At 45.2% G+C, this 25556-nt stretch overlaps 1 protein-coding gene across 2 annotated transcripts in view; it reads right to left on the reverse strand.

Annotated features, from left to right (window-relative positions):
- IPO4 (importin 4) overlaps nucleotides 1-25556 on the reverse strand; it is a 2629293-nt gene that overhangs the window by 2020605 nt on the left and 583132 nt on the right. For both annotated transcript variants that reach the window (XM_078644926.1, XM_078644927.1), the window contains exon 4: nucleotides 25406-25447. In XM_078644926.1, coding sequence (XP_078501052.1) covers nucleotides 25406-25447 — 42 coding nt within the window. The remainder of the gene's footprint in view (nucleotides 1-25405; nucleotides 25448-25556) is intronic.

Genomic DNA, 25556 nt, shown 5'->3' on the forward strand with positions numbered 1-25556 from the left:
GGCAGCAAAACAAACAACGCGTTTCACCTCACGGCTTGTTCACGTTTGCTGTGAACTCCAAACCATAGTCCTTTTACATTCTCAATTAATCATCATAAAAATAGGACTTATTGTGCACACCTATAAGTGAAAGTATAGCGGACATCTTGGAACAGGAAATACCATCATTTTTATGCCAGTTATGGTCGTGACTTAAGATTTATAAAGCTGTATTGTAGCCATAGTTCATAGTATCTTACTTCTTATGGCTTGACAATCCGCTATGATAGGTTCAACTAAAAAAGGTTATAATTCACCAAAATTATTTTCTCACAACCAACAACATTATTCAATCCATATCTATCCATGTTGGTATAAGGTAGTTATCTCAATTCATCATGTGGTCAAATAAGAAAATATGGGCCCACAATTTCGCCCCAGTGGGCGTGAAAACTCTATGTTAGATGGGCAGCATAATATCCCTTCCTCAATATACATCACATTATAAACAATGGCATTGCATATATCAAGCCCAAGTGGGCATTTTACACATATATATCACATTGTAATTAAATCTGATGACCACTTGTTTATCGTGTCCTTTTGAATTTCAAAAGTAGTAACCTATAACTTGTTCTTGGCTGCTTGCTTCATGCGGTTGATTTATTGTCATATTAGATTTAAATTAAGTCACAAAAGTCTCTTCCGTGCCACACATAATTTTTCTTGAACTGGCATTTCAATGTATAATTTTTCCAAATGTCCATAGTTGTCGAAATAAATTCTGTGAAATTAAAAAACATATATACAAAGGTTTTAAAAAAGACGACTCTAAGCTGAACAGCTACTTCTTTTTACAGATTTTTAGCAATGTCCAATATACAAGCTGATTACATTTTCTGCATTTTTATTTCTCCAAATGGACAGAAAGCTCCTCATGATTATTCAAACCCTGAGGGAATGTAGTTTCAAAGTCAATGATATACTTAGATTCCATTTTACGAAGGCATGTAGTTCTATCACCCCCACGTATTCCCAGGTCCACTTTGTCCAGTACCACCATTCTTAACAGGTTTTCATCTTGAAAATGATATTTAAAAAAATGTCTGGCCACTGGATATTGTATGTTGTGGTTCCTAATAGCTCTAAGGTGTTGTAGCACTCTTTCTTTGGCTTTTAGGGTGGTACTTCCTATGTACCATTTGTCACACGGGCAAATGAGTAAATAGACACAGTACATAGTGTTACATGTTACTGTTTTCTGTATAGAGAACACTCTCCCCGTACCTGGTAACGTCACCTCTTTGCAGTTAATACTGTTTCGGCAGGCTTTACACGATCTACAGCACCTAAAGCCTGGTATATCATTGGGTGTGTTAATGCTGGTCACGGAATTGGGGCTGAGTTCGTCTCTTAGAGATTTACTCCTTCTAAACGTAACTTGTGGGTTATCATTTAGATGTGGTTTCAGATGTTGATCAGTTAGCAACACGTGCCAATGTTTATTAAGAATCTTCTTCAATGCCATGGCTTGACCTGAGAATGTAGTAATGAATCTAATGTTAGATTCAGTGTTGTTGACTCTGTTTGTATCTAAAAGTTCTTTCCTCTCTTTCGTTTCTACTCTCTTCACGGCTCCCTGTATGGTTTTGTTGTTATACCCTCGTTCTTTGAAGCGTTTGATCATTGTTACTTGTTCATTATCAAACGCTTCCTTGGTACTGCAGTTACGTTTGGTACGTAACAGTTCCCCATAGGGGATACTGTCAATAAGGTTTCTGGGATGTGCACTCCTTGCATTCGATAAACTGTTGCCGGCTGTTTTCCTATAGAGACTAGTCGTCATCACTGTCCCTCTGATTTCAACTTTTGTGTCTAAAAATTCAATTTCCGATCTGTGTATATGCTCAGTGAATTTAAGATTCATTTCATTGGTATTCAGCTGGCACACGAATCTTCTTACTGACTCCTCTGTGCCGTGCCGATGAAGAAGTTATGCTGTAAGCAAAATTCAATTAGCTCCATGTTGCTGGAGCTAATTGAATTTTGCTTACAGCATAACTTCTTCATCTTTGATGAGTTGGTATACCGGCAGTCACAGGGCACGGCAATGGGCACCTGCTTCGCCCCCAGTTATGCCAACCTATTTATGGGTTGGTGGGAGGAGCAGGTGTCCAGTGAAATTGCCGAATTTAACAACCAAGTTGTCCTGTGGCTGAGGTATATCGACGATATCTTTTTGATCTGGAACGGCACAGAGGAGTCAGTAAGAAGATTCGTGTGCCAGCTGAATACCAATTAAATGAATCTTAAATTCACTGAGCATATACACAGATCGGAAATTGAATTTTTAGACACAAAAGTTGAAATCAGAGGGACAGTGATGACGACTAGTCTCTATAGGAAAACAACAGCCGGCAACAGTTTATTGAATGCAAGGAGTGCACATCCCAGAAACCTTATTGACAGTATCCCCTATGGGGAACTGTTACGTGCCAAACGTAACTGCAGTACCAAGGAAGCGTTTGATAATGAACAAGTAACAATGATCAAACGCTTCAAAGAACGAGGGTATAACAACAAAACCATACAGGGAGCCGTGAAGAGAGTAGAAACGAAAGAGAGGAAAGAACTTTTAGATACAAACAGAGTCAACAACACTGAATCTAACATTAGATTCATTACTACATTCTCAGGTCAAGCCATGGCATTGAAGAAGATTCTTAATAAACATTGGCACGTGTTGCTAACTGATCAACATCTGAAACCACATCTAAATGATAACCCACAAGTTACGTTTAGAAGGAGTAAATCTCTAAGAGACGAACTCAGCCCCAATTCCGTGACCAGCATTAACACACCCAATGATATACCAGGCTTTAGGTGCTGTAGATCGTGTAAAGCCTGCCGAAACAGTATTAACTGCAAAGAGGTGACGTTACCAGGTACGGGGAGAGTGTTCTCTATACAGAAAACAGTAACATGTAACACTATGTACTGTGTCTATTTACTCATTTGCCCGTGTGACAAATGGTACATAGGAAGTACCACCCTAAAAGCCAAAGAAAGAGTGCTACAACACCTTAGAGCTATTAGGAACCACAACATACAATATCCAGTGGCCAGACATTTTTTTTTAAATATAATTTTCAAGATGAAAACCTGTTAAGAATGGTGGTACTGGACCTGGGAATACGTGGGGGTGATAGAACTACATGCCTTCGTAAAATGGAATCTAAGTATATCATTGACTTTGAAACTACATTCCCTCAGGGTTTGAATATCATGAGGAGCTTTCTGTCCATTTGGAGAAATAAAAATGCAGAAAATGTAATCAGCTTGTATATTGGACATTGCTAAAAATCTGAAAAAAGAAGTAGCTGTTCAGCTTAGAGTCGTCTTTTTTAAAACCTTTGTATATATGTTTTTTAATTTCACAGAAATTATTTCGACAACTATGGACATTTGGAACAATTATACATTGAAATGCCAGTTCAAGAATAATTGTGTGGCACGGAAGAGACTTTTGTGACTTAATTTAAATCTAATATGACAATAAATCAACCGCATGAAGCAAGCAGCCAAGAACAAGTTATAGGTTACTACTTTTGAAATTCAAAAGGACACGATAAACAAGTGGTCATCAGATTTAATTACAATGTGATATATATGTGTAAAATGCCCACTTGGGCTTGATATATGCAATGCCATTGTTTATAATGTGATGTATATTGAAGAAGGGATATTATGCTGCCCATCTAACAGAGTTTTCACGCCCACTGGGGCGAAATTGTGGGCCCATATTTTCTTATTTGACCACATGATTAATTGAGATAACTACCTTATACCAACATGGATAGATATGGATTGAATAATGTTGTTGGTTGTGAGAAAATAATTTTGGTGAATTATAACCTTTTTTAGTTGAACCTATCATAGCGGATTGTCAAGCCATAAGAAGTAAGATACTATGAACTATGGCTACAATACAGCTTTATAAATCTTAAGTCACGACCATAACTGGCATAAAAATGATGGTATTTCCTGTTCCAAGATGTCCGCTATACTTTCACTTATAGGTGTGCACAATAAGTCCTATTTTTATGATGATTAATTGAGAATGTAAAAGGACTATGGTTTGGAGTTCACAGCAAACGTGAACAAGCCGTGAGGTGAAACGCGTTGTTTGTTTTGCTGCCAAATAAATTTTCGAGCACAGCAACTCCTGGCGTGTCGTTTACGTGTTTTCCTGATGGGAAAATGGTTGGTTAGATATATATATATATATATATATATATATACACACACACACACACACACATATATACACACACACACACATATATATATATATATATATATATATGAAAACAAGTTACTTACCTGTAACTACGGTTATCCAGTATTGGTATCTTTCATAGATTCACATGCCTGAATCATTCCCCGTCGCCGAGGCGGGAGTCCCACGGTAAATAAAAAAGCAGTACCAAAGGTAAATAACAGTAGTAGGCCTAAAAGAAAAGGCCTGAGGCCTGGATCTTAGTAGCCTATCTACATCATTATCCTAAAAGAACCAAGAATTTGGTCACAACCAATCAGCTATCAGCACCCTCTAGAACCCTCTCTGCAGAGCCAGTTCTCCTCAGATTTTCGTTAGCACAAGTGAGAAATAAGTATCACAAAACAGAGAACTGACGCTCCGGGGAGGAGGGGGGTGCATGTGAATCTATGAAAGATACCAATACTGGATAACCGTAGTTACAGGTAAGTAACTTGTTTTCTTATCCAGTATTGGGGTATCTTTCATAGATTCACATGCCTGAATCAGAGTAGCAAGCAGTATACCAAGTATACAGTCGGTTGCGGATGGTGGGAGACTTGTGCTGATAAACTCCCAATTGCATCCATTATTTGTTAACAGAGGATTGAAAATGCAAACCTTCAAAGTTAAAACATGAGTTATAAGAACTTAAGAGACATGCATAGTAATGTCCATACATGGATATGTAAGCCTTATAGACATATTATATATACGAAAGTACATATAAATATAAAGAACGTGTTATAATCGCATAACCTTATGTATATCATGAATAATGACAATCAGATAATATTTAAAAAGCCAAAGGGTACCTGAAACTGGTGTCAAAGAAAAAGGTGGCGTAGGACAGCCTGTCCAACTGCCCAATCCTCTTGACATGTAGACTGAAGGCAGTAATATCTCGTGAAAGTGTGGACATGTTTCCATGTCGCAGCACAACATATTTTCCGGAGTTACTCCAGCAAACAAAGCTGTCGACATTGGTACTGTTCTTGTCGAATGAGCTTTGACTTTCCTCTGCAAAGGTTTGTTAGCCTTGTCATGGCAGAAATGAATAGCAGATGCCAGTCATCTGGCTATTCTTGCCTTTGTTACAGCATTTCCAAGAGTTGCTTGACCATAAGCCACGAACAGCTGGTTGGATCGTCTGATATCCTTCGTTTTCTGTAGGTAGAATTTTAAACAGCATTCAACATCCAGCGAGTGCATTGCTCTTTCAGCTGGAGTGGATGGATCCGGAAAGAATGTTTTTAATCTTACCGGTTCGTTCAAGTGAAATTGTGTTGGTACCCTAGGAATTAACCTGGGATTTGTTCAAAGGGTTACATAGTCCCGAGCAAATGTAAAAAGGTGTTCCTTTATAGTGAAAGCTTAGATTTCACGAACCCTTTTTTGCCGAGGTAAGAGCCAGTAAATGGGCAACCTTCCAAGTGAGGAATTTGAGATCAGGTTTATGGATCGGCTCAAATGGACGCTTCATTAACTGCGCTAGCAGTGTTGAGTTCCCACTCTGGAGGTGTGCTCGCACTGGAGGGAAGGCTCAGAAAAGTCCTTTCATAATTTGTTTGGCAAGTGAAGAAGAGCAGAAAAAGGACATTTTGAACATTTCCTGAATCTGGAAAGAGCAGCAAGATGTACTTTGACCAATGAAAAAGTAAGCCCAGACTTGGCTAGAGAAAGCATATAATGGAGAACTTGTTCTGCAAGAGCTGTAATTGAGTGAATTTTATTCACCTCACACCAACAGCAAAATCGCTTCCATTTGAGGCGACAAGTCTTGACTGTGCTTTGGGCACGAGATTTGGCCAATATTTCACAACAGTACTTTGAAATGTTGAGGTCCTTGAACTCCAAGAAATGAGAAGCTGTGCGTGCAAGTGCAGTGACTGTGGGTCCGGACGAACCACTTGGCCTCCGTCCCTTGACAACATCGTATGCGTCAGCAGTAGGCGAATGGGCTTGTCTGGAGACAATAGTAGAAGTTCCGGGAACCAATATTGTCTTGGCCAACGGGGTGCAATCAGAATTAGATGGCAACCTTCCAGCTTCATCTTGCGGCGCACCTTCGGAACTAATGGTATTGGGGAAAAAGCGTACACACAAATCCCCGACCATTGCATGGACAGGGCATAATATCGGCATTCCTTGTTCTCTCTCATTGCAAATAGATCCAGTGCCGGTTTGACCCAAACTTGGAACACTGGGTTCACCTGTTCCTTTTCCAGCTTCCACTCGAGACAGTCTGACTGAGACGTGCTCAGGGTATTGTGGAGAGCCCTGACGTGTTCGGCTCTCAGGGCATCTAGTGGAATGTGACGCCTTCCCACAATTCCTGAGCCTCTTGAGAGAGTGTAGCTGTATATTGATATAATACATGCTGATGGTATTGTCGGTCTGGACTAACACAGAGGAACCCACAATCCTCGGGAGGAATGCTTGGAGGGACAGAAAAGCGTTGTGGGGCTCAAGCCTGTTGATCTGCTGTTGTCTTTGAGACCATCTTCCTTGAAGTCTGCAATTCCAGCAGATGACCTCCCCATCCTTCCATGGAGGCATCAGTCGTTAAAACTAAATCTGGAATAGTCTGTAGGAACGTGAGACCCTGGGTTAGATTTTCTGTCTGCGACCACCAATGTATAGAATTTATCATGCACGGCGTAACCTTGATGGTATCGTCGTACGAACCCATTGTTTGTCGCCATTAAAGTTGCAGTTCCTCCTGAAGAGGTGTCATTTTGAGCCATACCAAGGATATGAGATGTATCGCTGAAGAGCACATCCTCCGGAGCGGAGCAAACATTCAAACTAAATCTGACCTTTTAGAAATTAGCCTTGCCAATTTTTGAAGATGCAGCTGGTGGTCGTGTGACAAGAATGCGTTGCTCTGGACCGTGTCTAACCTTGCTCCGAGAAAAGACATTACTTGTAGAGGACGTAACTGTGATTTGCTGTCGTTGAGAATCAGCCCCAGAGAAGAGAAGAGATGGGTACATTCTACTGTGGCAATCTTGGTTTCGTGCGCTGAAGGATCTTTGAGCAGCCAATCGTCTAGACAAGGGAATACTTGTATTCCTCGAGATCTCAATGCTGCTGCCACTGGTACCAAGTGCTTCGTGAAGGTTCTTGGTGCCGATGTCAGCCCAAACGGGAGCACTTTGAACTTATAATGGGCGCCAGCCACTTGAAAGCGAAGATATTTGTGCTGTTTGGGGTGGATAGGTATGTGGAAATATGCATCTTCTCTATCCAGAGAAGCCATAAAATATCCTTTGTTTAAACAACTCAAATCTTGTGAAGACGAGGGGGAGGGGTACCCCTGGGCGGAGTAGTAGGTGGCTATTTGATGAATTCCAGGGAATGGCCATTGGTTACTAGGTCTAGAACCCATTGGTCTGACGTAATTCCCTGTCACTTGTGAACAAAAGCTGAAATCTTCGGGCCCATGGGTAAGGAGGGTAAAATGATTGGCACCCTGTTAGTGTCTCGGCCTTGATACTGTGATCTCTTTTGACCACCCTGACGGGAGAAATTAGTCGTAGACTATCGACGGTATGATGTCTGGCTGTAAGGCTGTAGTGGGATTGATACTGCTTATTCGGTTGGTTTTGGTATCCTCCACTTGATGATAAACCACGTCATCTCGCTCCTCTGAAAGATCCGCGCCCGTATTGAAGGGTGCTTAATGATCGTGCAGTATCCGTGTCAGTTTTTATAGTTAAGAGGGCTTCATCAAAATGTTTACCAAACCCCAAAAACTCTCCATCATAGGCCATGCCTAGAATCTTTATTTGCCCCTCAGGTCTGAAAGTAGTGGCTTTAAGCCATTCCTGGCGTCTAAGCACTGCATCCCCCGCTAACTGACGGAGGTTGGTGTTCACTATGTCCAAAGCGAAATCTAAAGTTTCTGATGCGGCAAGTTCTCCTTCCAACAGAATCTTTTTTGCTTCCTGCCCTCGGTCCTCAGGAATGAGGTCAATGAAACTCGCCATGTCTGACCACATTTGACGGTCATAACAGCCGATTATGGCTAGAGGATTGCCAGCTCTAATAGAGGCCGCTGCCAAAGTACAGAATTTTTTGCCTATAAAGTCCAGACGACGTCCTTCCTTGTCAGGCGTGGTGGTGATAGGCGTTGCGGGATTTTTGATTGTTGTTGGGTGGCCTGTGAAATTACTGAATCTGGCCGGACAGTGGCCTATCAGACAGGATAGGCTGTTAGCAGGTGCACATTATTTCTTTTCTATGTGTGGAAGCACTGGTGGAATAGACTTAGTCTATTATAGGTACCACTCTTGAGATCTTCCTGGATTCGTCATTGAAATCATGAAGGAAATATTCTGTCTGTTCGACTGTAACTGGCAGTCGAGATCTAGCTGCTGCCCACTGCATTAAAAAATGTACAGGATGCTGTCATAGATGAGGCCATCGTAGCCAATTTCATCATAGACTTTACTGACGTAGACATGGTTATGTAGGCGAGGGTATTGCAGACCAGAACGTTTTCATAGATAACCGTCATGACCAACCATCATAGATGAGGCTGTCATAGACGATGCCTTCTTAGATGAGGCAATCATAGGTGAGGGCATCCGTAGATGAGGCTATCATGGATGAGGCCATTGGTAGATGAGGCCATTGGTAGATGAGGCCATTGGTAGATGAGGCCATTGGTAGATGAGGCCATTGGTAGATGAGGCCATACATAGAGGATGAGGTTGTCATAGACGACACCATCATAGATGAGGTTAAAATAGGTGATGTAATCCGTAGATGAGGCAATCATAGATGAGGCAATCGTATTATGGCCATCCGTGCATGAGGCCATTCATAGATGAGGCCATACGTAGATGAGGCTTCATTGATAAGGCTGTCATAGACGACCTTCGTAGATGAGGTTGTCTTCGAGCGAGGCTGTCCTAGGCAATGCCATTGTAGATGAGACCATCACAGACAAGGCTGTCATAGACTATCTTCGTAGATGAGGCCGTCGTCGACGACCGTCGTAGATGAGGCCGTCGTCGACGACCGTCGTAGATGAGGCCGTCGTCGACGACCGTCATAGATGAGGCCGTCGACGACCGTCATAGATGAGGCCGTCGACGACGACCGTCGAAGATGAGGCCGTCGTCGACTACCGTCGAAGATGAGACCGTCGTCGACGACCATCGTAGATGAGACCGTCGTCGACGACCGTCGTAGATGGGGCCGTCGTCGACAACCGTCGTAGATGGGGCCGTCGTCGACAACCGTCGTAGATGACCGTCGTAGATGAGGCCGTCGTCGATGACCGCCGTAGATGAGGCAGTCGTCGACGACCGTCGTCGATGAGGCAGTCGCCGACAACCGTCGTAGATGAGGCAGTCGTCGACAACCGTCGTAGATGAGGCAGTCGTCGACGACCGTCGTAGATGAGACCCTCGTAGAGGAGACCATCGTAGATGAGGTCCATATTGATGAGGCAGTAATAGTAGACATGGAGTTTTGTTATAGACTCCTAATGTCAGGTTAAGAGGATGTCCCTGATGTAGTGTCAGGGATGAAAAGGGAGCTGAAGGATCAGCCTCTGAGGAAGTTTTTCCCAATTGCCTCTCAGTGAGAAGTGCCTTATAAAGACTGAAGGTGAGTCTTTATGGCTTTTATGCGCGCCCTCTGGAGGCTTCTGGCGCGACTTCTCCCTTTGACATCTCCTATGAGGTGAAGGAATACTCGTTGTCCTCATCAGAAGTGGCAGATTAAAGTGTCTGTAGTCCCAATAATAGCCTCATCTCTCAGATTCTTGGTTCTTTTAGCATAATGATGTAGATAGGCTACTAAGATCCAGGCCTCAGGCCTTTTCTTTTCGGCCTACTACTGTTATTTACCTTTGGTACTGCTTTTTTATTTACCGTGGGACTCCCGCCTCGGCGACGGGGAATGATTCAGGCATGTGAATCTATGAAAGATACCCCAATACTGGATAAACACATTTATACACACACACACACACACACAAATGCACACACATATATATATATATATATGTATATATATATATATATATATATATTTATATTTATATTTACACATATACATATATATGTTTGAAGGTACAACGTACTTAAAGTTTTGATATATGTGTGTGTATGTGTATTTTGTGTATGCTCCAGGGTCCCCACACATGGGTGGGACTAATCAGTGCTTATGACTATTGACGAGTATCCCCAGAAAGAGAACCGCTATCTCCTGACAGTTTTATTTTAAAGGTTTTATATAGCGCTGGCTAGACCCGGAGGTATCAGAGCGCTTTACATGAGCATCAGATCGTAGTTACAGGTTACATCGTTACAAAGGTTACACAGTTATTAGAGCATGGCAACATAGTTACTTGTATGTTATTGTGAGAAGTTGGCCTGATGTGCAGTGTTCACTATTCTAGTGATCACTATATATCAGTCCAAACAACCCTTATTGATGATTGGTTGTAAGTCAACCTTATAGACCAGCTATCCTAGTAGCATGGATACGAGCAGTCTAAGGCTAAGACTCTAGAGGGCTTGTTAAGCCAGCTGTTTTACCATCACATTACCCCTTGAACACCCAGTGAAAGGACACCACACAAGTGTTATGAAAATAAACAATGTATTTATTAGAATCACAACCACCCTGTACTCTTTATGAGGACAGGGTACTAAGCACACAACGAAACTCTTACGAAAATACTTTTAAGTTAGCACGTTACACAAATGCCCGAGGGGCACGAAAAACCATATACTTTCAAAGTGGAATGCGAATTACTAGCAGGTAAGTAACGATTCTCAGAGGCTTTGGGATCGCTAGGACTGGACTACTGAACCTTTAGATTACTAGCAGGAGGCCTAGGGAACTCGGGTGCAGAGTGTGCACTCTCACGCGGGATGCGGGACAAAGTCTATGGAAGCTAGAAAAGGCAAAGTTAGTGTTCACGGGCGAACCCGACCTGGTAGGAAGAAAACGACAGTGGATCCTGACCCTAGGATAGTGAGGCTATGCTGGGACACCGAAGTGCCGAAGTTACCTAGCCCAGGGGCTGCAGCTGCATAGGTCTGAAAAGACGTCGGGGATCTCGTTGCCGGACCAGGAGCCTGGAAGGAAGAAGTTGCTGGCAGGCGACCAGTGAAGGAAAGTTCGATGGATCCAAGCCTGGATCAAGGAAGAAGAAACCTGAAAGCAGAGGGGACCAAGTTCTTGAATCACTAGCCAGTGATTAAGTGGGCACCAGGATGGCACCGGGCGAAGTCACCGCAGTCAGGTGAGTGGGCGCTGCTGGGCTCTGCAGTCTCTCGGACCAGGAGGCGTTGTCGGCGACCAGGATGGAGGTGCGAGCTGTCCCACGGAGGATGAAGTCGTTGGCGTCGAAGTTACCCAGGATTGGGCAACAAGCCTTGGCTAATTCAAGCCCACGCGGTGGACTCAAAATGGCGTCTTGAGTGGACCAGGAGGGTCCGGGGTGCTCCTCTTCTGGGAGGGAGCAAGGGCCAGTCTGGAGCAACCAGACCAGCAGCAGAAATGTCGTCGGGCGTCGTCAGGGAGGCCACAAGCCAACGGGCTAGTAGCCAAACAACGCGGTGAGCAGCGGAAAGCAGAAGGGCCCCACGCAGATCGTGGAGATGCTGGGGGGCTGCTCTTCGGTGCTGGAGCTGCTCAGGGTGGGGGCTTCTCGGACCCCAAAGCACTCACCAGGAATTCACTCGGCGGGCTTGCTGGAAAGAAGTCGTGCAGTCTTGCAGATGGCCGGTCCCTTGAGGTCTCGTCGCACCCACGGTTCTCAGCTGGGCTGTAGAGGTGGGTAGAGGTCAGAGGTGCCAGGGAAGCCGGTTCTCGTCGAGCTGGGCAGTCGGATTCCGGAGGAAGGACTTACAGCAGACCGCAGTGTTCTTAGATGGTGCCTGCGGATGCAGGGTGACTACTCCTTAGTCACAAGGGAGAAATCTTAGGAAGAAGTCTTGAGTTCCTTTCGCAGAAAGTAGTTTCAGGATTCAAAGATGATCTGATTTGGAAGGGGGCCAGTCTCTCTCTTTATCCTGTAAAAAGGGGCTGGCACGCGACTAAGTCCTGCCCTATGGGTGGGACTAGGAGGGGGGTGGTTACACCCACTTCCTTGGCGGGCTTTTCCCCAGCACAGGGTCTGGAGTGACCCTGGAACTGGTTCCAGCCAGCCTATGCACAGTGAGCACCGGGGTGCCACGTGCAGTCACCTTCCTCTAAAGCCCTGCCTACCTACAATACACAAAACCCTGTCTGGGACGGTGCTGGCACCGCCCCTGGCAGGAAACCCTTTGTCCTTATCTCCTGCTCTGGGAGGACTCCCAGCAGCAGGAGGGCAGACTTGTGTCTCGGTGGCAGCATCCATTTTGTGGATGCTAAGGCTCTGTCTGACTTTTAACCGGGTTATAGGTTACAGGCATGTCGTGTCCCTCTAGAAGGGTGGAATGCTAACCCCGTCGCCAGAATTGGCGAGGGGTTAGTATTCCAATTCGTATGACACCTTACTCGACATGTTTTGATAAAGCGATACCAGAGTTGGCACATAACCGCGAGGATTATAATGCACTTAAGAGTATATGGTATGCGATATCATGGAAACGGCTAAGGGATAGATCCCGAAAGCCGCAGACAGGCTCAGCTCATGCCAGAGCACCATCTCACACGATTCCACGCACTCTGCCTTCAGGATTGTTAAGGCCTGCCATAGGAGTGACTGATAGGAGATCTGTGTGTCCATTTTAGGGTTAGATATAGGCATACTATATCTAAAGCAAAGGGTGAGTACACCACCTTGCCCCAGCTGTCGTGCAGCCAGTTGTGTCAGTTTTAGTTAGTCAATCCAGGGGTGGCATAATACATGCTTCAGCCCCTGGGAGACTTCTGGGTGCACCTCAGCCCTGGGTACAGGGACTTGGAGAGGGCCCAGTGCCAATTCAGTACCTAAGTACAATTTGGATAGAGAGAACAGCTAGGCTGTGGGTCTGATTAGCAGGCCCACAGCCAGGGAAAGTCGTAAACCAGTGCAGCAAAAAGCAAAAATCTGGGTGATCATAGGATTGCAGACCCTACTCTCCTACAGTTATGTTATGTTATTTAAAATTTATAAAGCGCGCATACGCCCAAGGGCTTCTTGGCGCTGGAAAGAGATTAAAAAAAACAACATAACGGGGTAAATCAACAGAAGTCTCTATTTCAAGTATGCCTGTTTGAGGAGGTGAGTCTTAAATTCCTTTCGAAAGTCCAAAAGGTCCTTGCTCTGTCTGAGAGCTAGCGGCAGGGAGTTCCACAAAGTGGCTGCTAAAAAGTGAAAACTACTGCCTCCCTGTCGTTTTTTCTTAAAGCGTGGCACCTCAAGTAGACCTTTATGTGCCGATCTTAGGCTACGTGGGGGAACATACCTTCCAATCAACTGCCTGATAAATAGGGGGCCCTTGCCTTGCAGTGCCTTGAAAATAAGGCACCCTGCTTTAAATTCGGCTCTTTGAGCCACAGGCAACCAATGCAAGGTCTCTAAGCCTAATTTGATCGATTCCCATTTAGGTACATTGCAGATCAGTCTGGCGGCCTGATTCTGCAGGTACTGCAGTCTTCTAAGTTGGCCAACAGGTAGGCCAAGATAGAGACTGTTTGAGAAGTCGATATGGGACAGGACTAGGGCCATGACTACCTGAATTAGAGCAGTGTGGGTGAGGAAATGTGCGATTTTCCTAATCTTCCTCAGTTGGAAAAATCCAGAAGAAACCACAGTTCCAATCTGGGATTTTAAAGTAAGGTCCTCATTGATGGTAACCCCCAGGCTTTTTACTGATTGGGATTTCTTTGGGGGGAGACCCATATCAGCAGGCCAAAAACTAGGGCTCCAGCTGATTTCGCTCTTACCGGGCAAAATCAACTCAGTTTTCCCCAGGTTTAACTTGAGATGATTTAAGGACATCCAACTCTGGATAAGGGTCATGGTAGCCTGAAACTCCTCCACAGCATTTAAAGAGTTGAGTACAAAGACTAGCTGCAAGTCATCTGCATAATTGTATACAGTAACTTGATGTTTTCTCAAAACAAAAAGATGGGGCCGCATATACAAATTAAACAATAAGGGGGACAACGAAGAGCCTTGGGGGACCCCACAAAAGGAATTGGTTTTAGCAGCAAAAAAAGAGCCTAGGCAGACAGCTAGGGTGCGTTCGGATATGAACGATTTTAGCCAGGCCAAGGCAGAGTCTCTGAGACCTGCCTGTTCGACACGGTTGACCAGAATGGAGTAGTCAACCGTGTCGAAGGCCGCAGACAGGTCAAGGAGCACCAGGGCTTGGTGAAGATTTTTGTCAGCGTTGGACCTCAAGGTGTTCTGGACAGCCAGTATTACTGCTTCAGTCGAGTGACCAGGCCGAAATCCTGCTTGGTTAGGTTGAAGATAGCCCGATTCCTCCACAAAGCTTGAGAGGTAGTTTGTAACATGAGCCTCCAACATTTTGGATAGGAAGGGCAGCAGGGATATTGGCCGGTAATTCGTGAGGTCCAGCGGATCGATACCAGGTTTCTTAGTGAGAGGTATCAATAAGGCCTGCTTGAAGCTGCTGGGCACTATCCCAAGAGAGAGAGAGTTGTTAAGCAAAGGTATCATGCTATTAGGAATGGCCCAGCCAATTTCCCTCATGATTTGAGGGGGACAGACATCCATAGGGGAGCCAGATTTGACTCTAGATAAAAGTTCTAAAAAGACTTGCAGATCAATAGGGGGAAAGGAGTGTAGGGTTGAAGAATTAAAAGAAATGTCTTCCACCGGGGCACAAGCTGGAAGTGTGGAGATGTTCTGTTTAATCAATAAAATCTTTTCGCTAAAGAAGTTATTCAGGGAATTACATAATGCTTGAGTGGGAACTACGGGGGGAGTAGTTCTGTCATCATTACATAAATCGTTCACTATCCTGAAGATTTCTTTCGACTTGTTGGTGGCGTTTAAGATTTTAGATGAAAAGTAGGCGGTCTTGTGGTTATGTAGAATTTTTTGATATGCCTTCCTGGCTAGGCAGTAAGTAGCCCTGGCTAGAGGACAGTACTGGGAGCGCCATAACCTTTCCTGTTGCCTCACTTCCAGTTTTAATTTTTTAAGCTCAGGTGTGAACCATTTGTGTGCGTCCGAGCTCCTAGAGCTACAAAGACGCATAAGAGGAGCAAAGATGTCAATCGCTGAAGTAAGCCATTCTTTAAGCCGATAATCGGCCTGCTCCACATTGGTAGTCTCAGGGGGAAGGGAAGTATGTAAAAAATTAAAAAATGCTGGCATATCCATGGAAGTCCATTTCCTGATGGTCTTGCTGGTTTGTAGCTTGAATTGATTGATCTTATCTAACTGAAATGAGAAGCTTATACTGTAGTGATCAGACCAACAGCACGGTTTTATGTCAATCGAGGATAAGGATAGGTTCAAGGACCAGATTTGGTCGAGACTATGACCTTTCTGATGAGTCTCAGTGCGAATATGTTGTATCATATTGAGGTCATCAAAAAGGTCTTTCATCTCTGCAGCCTGGGGGTCTTGCGATAGATTGTCAAACCAATAATTTAGGTCCCCGACCAAAAGTAGTTTAGGATGGTTAATGACCAGAGGGGGCAAGTAGCTGTGCTAAGGTAGATTGAAATGTAGCCATGGTTTGGGGTGGGCGATATAGTAGCACCAGTGCAAGTGATCCATTAGGGGTGTCTAATTTGGCGACAATATTTTCTGTATTGGGTAAAGGCAGGGATGACAGTTGTCTGAGTTGATGTTTCTTATGAACAATAATGGCCACTCCTCCCCCAGTTTTCCCTCCCGGGCGTATTGCTGACAGTATGTAATAGTCTGCTGGTAGGGCAGCTAGAATGTCCGGTAGGGAGTCTGGGGTGAGCCAAGTCTCAGTCAATAGCAACATATCCGGTTGTATGTCCATCAATAACAGAAAGATGTCCGCCTGATGTTTAGTCATTGAGCGGGTGTTTAAATATATACACCTAAACGAGCAGATAGTGCTGGGTGTGGTAGTAAGCATCGCGTACTTAGGGACAAGGTCAGCAGTAGAAGTAGCGGGAGTGCTTATACCCAAATGAGTAATTCGTTTGGCCGTGTTGTGAGGGACGGGTGGACACATCGTAGAAGTTGGTCTCAGCGCTAGTAAATCAGCGGATGTGTATGTGTAGGAGCAGGCACTATCCTTCGCCCCGAGCCCCGGACGAGCGCAGACGAGCTTGACTCTAGCGCGACTCCGGCGCGCCTCCGTCGCGCCCGCTGCGCTCGTGCGCTGCGCACCCTCCAGCACATTACGTTTTATGGGAAGGAGCCTTGAGCAACTGGACCGCTGCCTCAGGTCCCAGTGCTCTCGGACTCCTCCCAATATGGCGCCCGCTCTCACCACCAGACCGGCACCAGGAGCCGCGGTAGATGAGCCGCCCTCCACATAATCGGCAAGGGAGCCGCGGTGGACCGGGGCAGAGGGGCCGCTATCTGAAGGTGAGTAAAAGGTGGCGCTAGTAATCAGCTGCGCGGCGTGCCTTAAACGATGTAATTAACAAACACCTTTGTAGGAAGGTAGATCCCTGACTATGGTTGCCCCCAACTTTTTGCCTGGTGTTTTGCTGGTTTTCTGACTTAGTTGACCTGGGACCCTGCTATTCAGGGCCCCAGGCCTACTGCTCTCTCTGTAAATTGGATTCCATGTACCTTAGGTACATATCTAAATTGGATACTGAGTCACCTTATCAGTCCCTGTACCCAGGGCTGAGGTGTACCCAGAAGTCTCCCAGGGGCTGAAGCATGTATTATGCCACCCCTGGGCTGACTAACTAAACTGACACAACTGGCTGCACGACAGCTGGGGCAAGGTGGTGTACTCACCCTTTGCTTTAGATATAGTATACCTATATCTAACCCTAAAATGGACACACAGATCTCCTATCAGTCACTCCTATGGCAGGCCTTAACAATCCTGAAGGCAGAGTGCTTGGAATCGTGTGAGATGGCGCTCTGGCATGAGCTGAGCCTGTCTGCGGCTTTCGGGATCCATCCCTTAGCCGTTTCCATGATATCGCATACCATATACTCTTAAGTGCATTATAATCCTCGCGGTTATATGCCAACTCTGGTATCGCTTTATCAAAACATGTCGAGAAAGGTGTCATACGAATTGGAATACTAACCCCTCGCCAATTCTGGCGACGGGGTTAGCATTCCACCCTTCTAGAGGGACACGACATGTATGTAACCCCTAACCCCGGTTAAAGTCAGACAGAGCCTTAGCATCCACAAAATGGATGCTGCCACCGAGACACAAGTCTGCCCTCCTGCTGCTGGGAGTCCTCCCAGAGCAGGAGATAAGGACAAAGGGTTTCCTGCCAGGGGCGGTGCCAGCACCGTCCCAGACAGGATTTTGTGTATTGTAGGTAGGCAGGGCTTCAGAGGAAGGTGACTGCACGTGGCACCCCGGTGCTCACTGTGCATAGGCTGGCTTGAACCAGTTCCAGGGACACTCCAGACCCTGTGCTGGGGAAAAGCCCGCCAAGGAAGTGGGTGTAACCACCCCCCTCCTAGTCCCACCCCTAGGGCAGGACTTAGTCGCATGCCAGCCCCCTTTTTCCAGATAAAGGTAGGGACTGGCCCCCTTCCAAATCAGATCATCTTTGGAATCAAGATACCACTTTCCACGAAAGGACTTCACGATTTCTTCTTCAAGATTCTCCCTTGTGGCTAAGGAGTAGTCACCCTGCATCCGCAGGCACCATCTAAGAACACTGCGGTCTGCTGCACGTCCTTCCTCCGGAATCCGACTGCCCAGCTCGACGAGATCCGGCTTCCCTGGCACCTCTGACCTCTACCCACCTCTACAGCACAGCTGAGAACCGTGGGTGCGACGAGACCTCGAGGGACCGGCCATCGCCAAGACTGCACGACTTCTGCGCAGCAAGCCCACCGAGTAATTTCCTGGTGAGTGCTTTGGGGTCTGAGAAGCCCCCAGCCTGAGCAGCTCCAGCACCGAAGAGCAGCCCCCCAGCATCTCCACGATCGGCGTGGGGCCCTTCTGCTTTTTGCTGCTCACCGCGTTGTTTGGCTACTAGCCCGCTGGCTTGTGGCCTTCCGAACGACGCCCGACGACAATACTGCTGCTAGTCTGGTTGCTCCAGACTGGCCCTTGCTTCCCTCCATCGGAGAAGTACCCTGGACCCTCCTGGTCCGGCTAAGACGCCATTTTAGGTCCACCGCGTGGGCCTTGCATTTGCCAAGACTTGTTGCCCAATCCTGGGTCCAGCGACGTCGACAGCAAGAACCTTCGTGGGACAGCTCGCACCTCCATCCTGGTCGCCGACAACGCCTCCTGGTCCGAGAGACTGCAGAGCCCAGCAGCGCCCACTCACCTGACTGCGGTGACTTCGCCCGGTGCCATCCTGGTGCCCACTTAATCACTGGCTAGTGATTCAAGAACTTGGTCCCCTCTGCTTTCAGGTTTTCTTCTTCCTTGATCCAGGCTTGGATCCATCGAACTTTTCTTCACTGGTCGCCTGCCAGCAACTTCCTTCTTCCAGGCTCCTGGTCCGGCACGAGGATTCCCGACGTCTTTTCAGACCTATGCAGCTGCAGCCCCTGGGCTAGGTAACTTCGGCATTTCGGTGCCCCAGCATAGCCTCACTATCCAAGGGTCAGGATCCACTGTCGTTTTCTCCCTACCAGGTCGGGTTCGCCCGTGAACACTAACTTTGTGAATTCTAGCTTCCATAGACTTTGTCCCGCATCCCGCGTGAGAGTGCACACTCTGCACCCGAGTTCCCTAGGCCTCCTGCTAGTAATCTAAAGGTTCAGTAGTCCAGTCCTAGCGATCCCAAAGCCTCTGAGAATCGTTACTTACCTGCTAGTAATTCGCATTCCACTTTTAGAGTATATGGTTTTTCGTGCCCCTCGGGCATTTGTGTATAACGTGCTAACTTAAGTATTTTCATAAGAGTTTTGTTGTGTGCTTAGCACCCTGTCCTCATAAAGAGTACAGGGTTGTTGTGATTCTAATAAATACACTGTTTATTTTCATAACACTTGTGTGGTGTCCTTTCACTGGGTGTTCAAGGGGTAATGTGATGGTAAAACAGCTGGCTTAACACGCCCTCTAGAGTCTTAGCCTTAGACTGCTCGTATCCATGCTACTAGGATAGCTGGTCTATAAGGTTGACTTACAACCAATCATCAATAAGGGTTGTTTGGACTGATATATAGTGATCACTAGAATAGTGAGCAATGCACATCAGGCCAACTTCTCACAACCTTCAGCCTGAAAGAGAATCTGAGAAAATGAAAACCGTTTTAGTCACAGTTACTCAGTGAGGCATAACATTAGTGCAAATAAGCATGGATCAGTAGTTAAAAGCAAGGTTTAAAATAACGAGCAAAGTTCTCAAGATATGCCCTGTGTGCTGTCTCTCTTTCAAATGGCGCCGGGATGCTGCCACCAACCCGGAATCCACGAAGAGAGAGTGATTCCCTAACGTTTTATGGGAAGGAGCCTTGAGCAACTGGACCGCTGCCTCAGGTCCCAGTGCTCTCGGACTCCGTAAGGTCAAGATAAACAATAAGCACAAATACGAAAGGGGAAAAGCGAGCAAGGGGAAAAGCGAGCAAGGGGAAAGATTCAGGGGAGGGGGGAAGGAGCTGGGGAAGTAGATAGGTAATGAAGACAGGAATGAGGAGGGGAGGGTGAAGGACAACGCAAGGAAAGAGGAGGGGAAGGGCGATGGGGACACAAACCGGTAGACGAGTCAAAGCAACGTCCAAAGTCCAGTAAGCTGTGATCCCAGGGAAAGTGGTATCACTTCCCTATCTCTGTTGCAGGAGGCTCCCTTTACACAGTGGACTCTCTCAGAGGGGTCTCTGAGACTCCAAGGCCTACATACTGGATCTTTTCCCAAAAAGGGGAGAGGGAGTGCTTTGGCAAGGGGTGCCATACCCTACCTCAGCTGTAAGTGGCTCCCTTGGCGCAGTGGGCTCTCTCAGCGGGTACGCTGAGACTCCAGAGTATAAATATTGGATCTGTTCCCAACACGGGGAGAAGGAGTGCTTAGTCAAAGGGTACATAGGACAGGGGGGCAGGCAGACTAGCAGGCAAGGTGAGAGATTCAGGGGAGAGAGGATAGGAGCTAGGAGCTATGGAGGTAGACAAAGGGAGAAAATTTAATTAATGAGTTATTATATAGCGCTGGCTAGACCCGATGGAATCGGAGTGCTTTACATGAGGGACAGTAATGTTGCAAATTACATCAGTTAAAAGTTACATAAGTATCAACAAAAGCATTTAAAGAACATAGGGGAACAAGGTGAATGGAGCAGGAAGGGTAAGGGGATAGGGTAAAGGGGTAGGAGGAAGACAGGACATAGAGACAAGGGGAAAATAGTTACAAAAGATACCAGAACAAACTTTTTAGGAGCATAGAAGAAAAGGAAAATGGGGTGAGGAATGGAAAGGGGGTGAGGGCGAAAGGGGTAGTGTATAGATACAGCGGAGAGACGAAGGGAAAGTTTGTCCAAGGTCCGGCTGGGTAGGTGACGGCCGAGGGGGAATCCTCGGTCCATCTCCCCTTCAGCTATCAGGTAGGTCTACCAGGCATCGGTCAAATGGCTAGATCTCAACAGAAAAACAATTAAAGGGGAAGAGGGCGAGAAGAAGGGAGCGTAGAGGGGGAAGGGGGTGGGATGAAAGGGTAGGAGGGGGAAACGACAGAGACAAAGGAAAGTCTGTCCAAAATCCAGCTGGGTAGGTGACGGCCGAGGGGGAAGCCACAACCCAAATCCTCTTCAGCTAACAGGTAGCTCCACCGGACATCGGACAAATAGCAGGGTCTCTACGGTCGAGGGAAGGTTCAGAGTACATGTCCAGGAGGGAGAGCAGGATCAAGGTCAGGTGAGGGATGTGGTTAAGCTCAGGACGCTGACCAGTTCTATTGTCCGGGAGCTTAAGAGCATCGTGGAGAAACCGACTGAGGCTGCCAACTTGAAATCAGGCAGGGGGGTTGAGACCTTGGTGTTAAGTTCAGTCGGTCCCCAAAATCCCCAAAGCATAGGGGGTGTAATCTATGCCGTGAAGCGGCAGGAGGACAGGGCCAGTGTCCGCATGTCTTCAGAGGGGGTGAGTGGCAGGTCTGGCGTGGCGTCTCCAGAGTCATTCTGCAATAATCAGGGAGCACTCCCGTTCTGCAGCCCCATCGAGCATACAAGCGCCTCGCGTACATAATTGCATCAAAGAACAGGCACAGTAGCACATGAGGCAAGAACTCTATTCTGCACCAACCTCATAAGCCTAAATCTAGTAGACCACAACTCCTAAACATTACTTGCATTGGGAAATAGACTTAAACTTAGTAACATAACCTGCAGTAGGGAATAAATCAAACCTAGACCACAGTAGAAAACATAAAACAGTAGGTAAAACCTAGTAAGCATAAAAGCACATCTATAAGCATAAATCAAGGTGCATAAATCACACTACAAATATTACATTTCCTAGCGCCTATAAAAAGTACACTAGGGCCTTGATTAATAATGTTCTTCTAAATATAACAACTAAACGCGTAGGAAGATCTGCCTAAAGTATGGTTGACCTCTTTAAAGATGTCCAGGCAGTCCTGCTGTAGACTGAAGTGCCAATATTGGATTAATTCACTAGATAAGCCACCAAGTTCAGAGATGTCAGGTCAGGTTGCAGCATCTGAGCACCTGAAGAAATCACTGCCAGCATAGAAAACTCCCGTAATAAGTGAGGAACGGTGAACCAGGAATGGCGTAGCCATTTTGGTACATAAGTTTGATTATGAATCAAGTGTCAATCAAACGTTTTTTAAATTTGAGAACTGTTGTATCTGTAGAAACATTATTTGCAAAAGTTGTCTAGTAGCATGTTGCTTAATTATACATATTCATAATTGTCTTCAAAGACCAGCAAGTCCACTTCAGCATTTTGGACACAAGGAATAACAACGGTGGCAGCGTGTAAATTCCTGGCGATCCATTATTCCACAATAACTGCATATTGAGAGACAGTCCTGGATCTTCCTATTTCCTGCTACTTGAAGTGTTCTCCTTCTGCGAAAGAAGAGACTGTCTTGATCCCTGGAAAAGGGGATTTGAAAGTGAGGTGGACTGCCCTGAACTCTTACAGGCTCATTGACTATGTCTTCTATTCCTCTGACCATGTTCCAATGATTTGAATTCAATCCATGTATGCTACCCATCCCCGGAGGGAAGCATCAATCAAAATGGTTTGAGTGCTTTTGACTTTTATTTAATGCTTTACATTTTTTTATTTAATACTTTACTGCAATATGATGTTGATTCTTCAACCTTTTATTAAGCTACATATATCAATTATTTTATGTTGTAAAAAAAACCAATGCTAAGATATATGGTGTGTTCTCTCCTCCAACTTTTTTTAAGGTAATCGCTTTATGTAGGCTGATTGTGTGTATAGCAGCAAATTGGAGAATAAATTAGTTGAGACTAATGAATGATGGACAGTTGAGGGATTAGAGCATAAAAAGGATTCATTTTACTAGTTTGCATAACCGTCCTTAGCAACCTTGCTATGCCATAGCTTGGATGTATAAGTTTTTCAACAGAAGCCAGTGCCAAATTATCTACGTCTCCAATGAGGGGTCCTGGGCCTCATGAGCTCTTGTTTGTTGATGTAGTGGATCTTGGTACTCTTCTCAGTCTGAATCAGAAACTTGACCTTCATCAGAGAAGGAAAGTAAAGCCTTTAGGAATAAATGAACCAACTGAACTTCAGAATGCTGATTTGATACAAATACCATCATCATTATACTTTATTTGATACATGTATCATAAAAAGTACAAACATAGAATACATACATATATGTTACAAAAAAAACAAAACACTTCATCATTACAGGAAAAATTATTAAAACAGAGTAGGAAAAATGCATTTAAAAGTCATATGGGGATATTGACTGTGGACGTGTGTTGCAACAACCTTAACCTGATAATCCACGCACATGCTAAAAACTTTGCAACCCCACAAACAGTAACCATACATGTGGTATTGGAGACCATAATTCGTAGGGCTGTTTTATAGTCCCTTACTCCAAGGTTCTTAAAAACTGGCTTTAACCATTTGTTCCTAGCCTGAAAATACGCTTTACAGGCAAAAAGAAAGTGACCTAAAGATTCTTCTGGGCAAGAACAACCCGGATACTTCCTATCCTCTTCCCTCCTCCTACCCCAACCTGACGCAAAATTTTTAAGAGGGAGAGTGCCATGTCTAAATTTCAGATAGAGAGTCCTATCCTGGGGGATCTGAATAAAATCCAAAAGCGGTTCTAACTTTGTGGTAGGCTTGTGGGATAAAAAATTCAGTTAATTGGCCCCAGTTTGGGTTGTGCTGAGCCTTAGCCTCTATCCAGTCCCAATAGAGTTTTTTTACCATTTGTTTCGGTGGGGGAGATTGGGAAGCCCAAGCGTCGCTTAAACCCACGCTAATTGTAAGCTTCTTTAAATCGTTTAGCCACTTGATCTTACCCGAGATATTTAGTTTTAATAATTCGTCAAACACCAGAGCATAATTAGCTAATTCCGGGGTCCTCCTGAGGCGCACCCAAAATAATAGAGGACGTAGCTGGACAATGTCACAAATGGACCTCCTACCCAGATCGGCAAATAATGGTTTTAATGGAGTTGAGGCTAAAAGCGAAACCAAGTCTCTCATAAACTTATTCTCGGCTATCACAAGAGCTTTAGTATTCTCAAATACAAATACCTCTCTCTGACCAGATACCTTGTACTTTCAGAAACTTTAGGTGAGCATCCCTTTGAGTAGGTAACTGATGAAAAGCAAATAGTCTCAGAAGCTTTTGCTTTTTGCACCATGGTTATGACTCTAGAGAGAGAGATAAAGTCTGTCCTTTGTCCTTTCCACAAAAGGTTTATAATTGGGAGACTACTACCTCTGATTTACCTACATTGGTAGAAAAGCTGATAATGGGTCTGTTGCTGCTGTTGAGGGTGATTCTGCCAATAAGGAGACTGAACCCTCTGTATTTGCAACATAATTCTTGTTTGTATTGGGCTGTGAAGAACTTTCTTCTTTGCTCTAGACCCACTGCGCTGAGTAGCTCTGCTTCACTCTTCAATCTCAGCATCTTTAACAAAAAGAAGTTCACAGGTCAAAGGGAGATTCACCCGTGTTAGCTGTGCTATACGACTCAAGGCATGATGTGTAGCAAAGAGGGTCTTGACAGGGATATGCTATGGAAGAATTCTGAAGCTGTAATGTGTGATGAATGTATTGTAATTTTAATGAGTTGGTTGGAGAACAGAAATCCCTTCTGAAGAATTCTCTCAAAATCTTGCCTGTGGTCCCCCAGGACGAATGAAATATACATTCAAAAATGTCATTTAAGAGTAACAAAAATATGGTAGAGAATTAGAGCCAGATGACACAAAGCTTCAAATGAAATCAAAATCTAAGTAAACCCAGGGAGTGTTCTAAAATCCTTCTTACCCAATTGGGCGGGGGGTAGAAAACAGCTTCTGTGATAATTGCTAGTACATGGAATGCTGTAATAAGGAACCTAATCGCTCATTAAAACAGTGCACATTTTATATTGTTGGCTTTTTATACTGCCTAACGGTTTTTTTCCTCCACTTACGTGGCTCTGTTACTTTTAGAGCAGTATTAGGGTAATGCTCTGCAAAAGTGCTTTTAGTATGTTTTATAATCAGAAAGAAAATTGGAGATTCATGCATAATTCGGAAATACAGATCATTCATTCTTCATTACAAATGAGAAGCTTACCTCTCGAAAACGCGATCATTGCAGGATTCCAGCAGGCAGAGATTAATCAACAATAAGGATGATCACCAAATTTTACACTATGCAATACCAAATGTGCTTATCAGATATTGCCCCTGAAATGAATTCCCCTGTACATTGCATTTTATAAGCACATTGCACGTAGAATGTTGTGGTGCATACTGCCTGACATATTCACATCTATGGAAAGGAGGTGCCCCCCAAACCCCTTCCCACCCCTCAAGATTTTTTTTTTTTTTTTTATCACGTCGTGCAGGCTATTTAGACTTACTCAGGCTCCCTTTGAATGGCGTCCAGGACCAGAGACTTGAGGCTGAAACAAGACAAGAAGGGAAGTAAATTAAGATCTGTCCTCTCTCCCTCATGAGGTGGCTATACTACCATTGTGTGGCTCGCTGGCAAAATGGTTGCAAGAGTAAAAT

The sequence above is a fragment of the Lissotriton helveticus genome, chromosome 5_1, assembly GCF_964261635.1.
Source record: "Lissotriton helveticus chromosome 5_1, aLisHel1.1, whole genome shotgun sequence".
In the NCBI taxonomy this organism is placed as follows: Eukaryota; Metazoa; Chordata; class Amphibia; order Caudata; family Salamandridae; genus Lissotriton; species Lissotriton helveticus.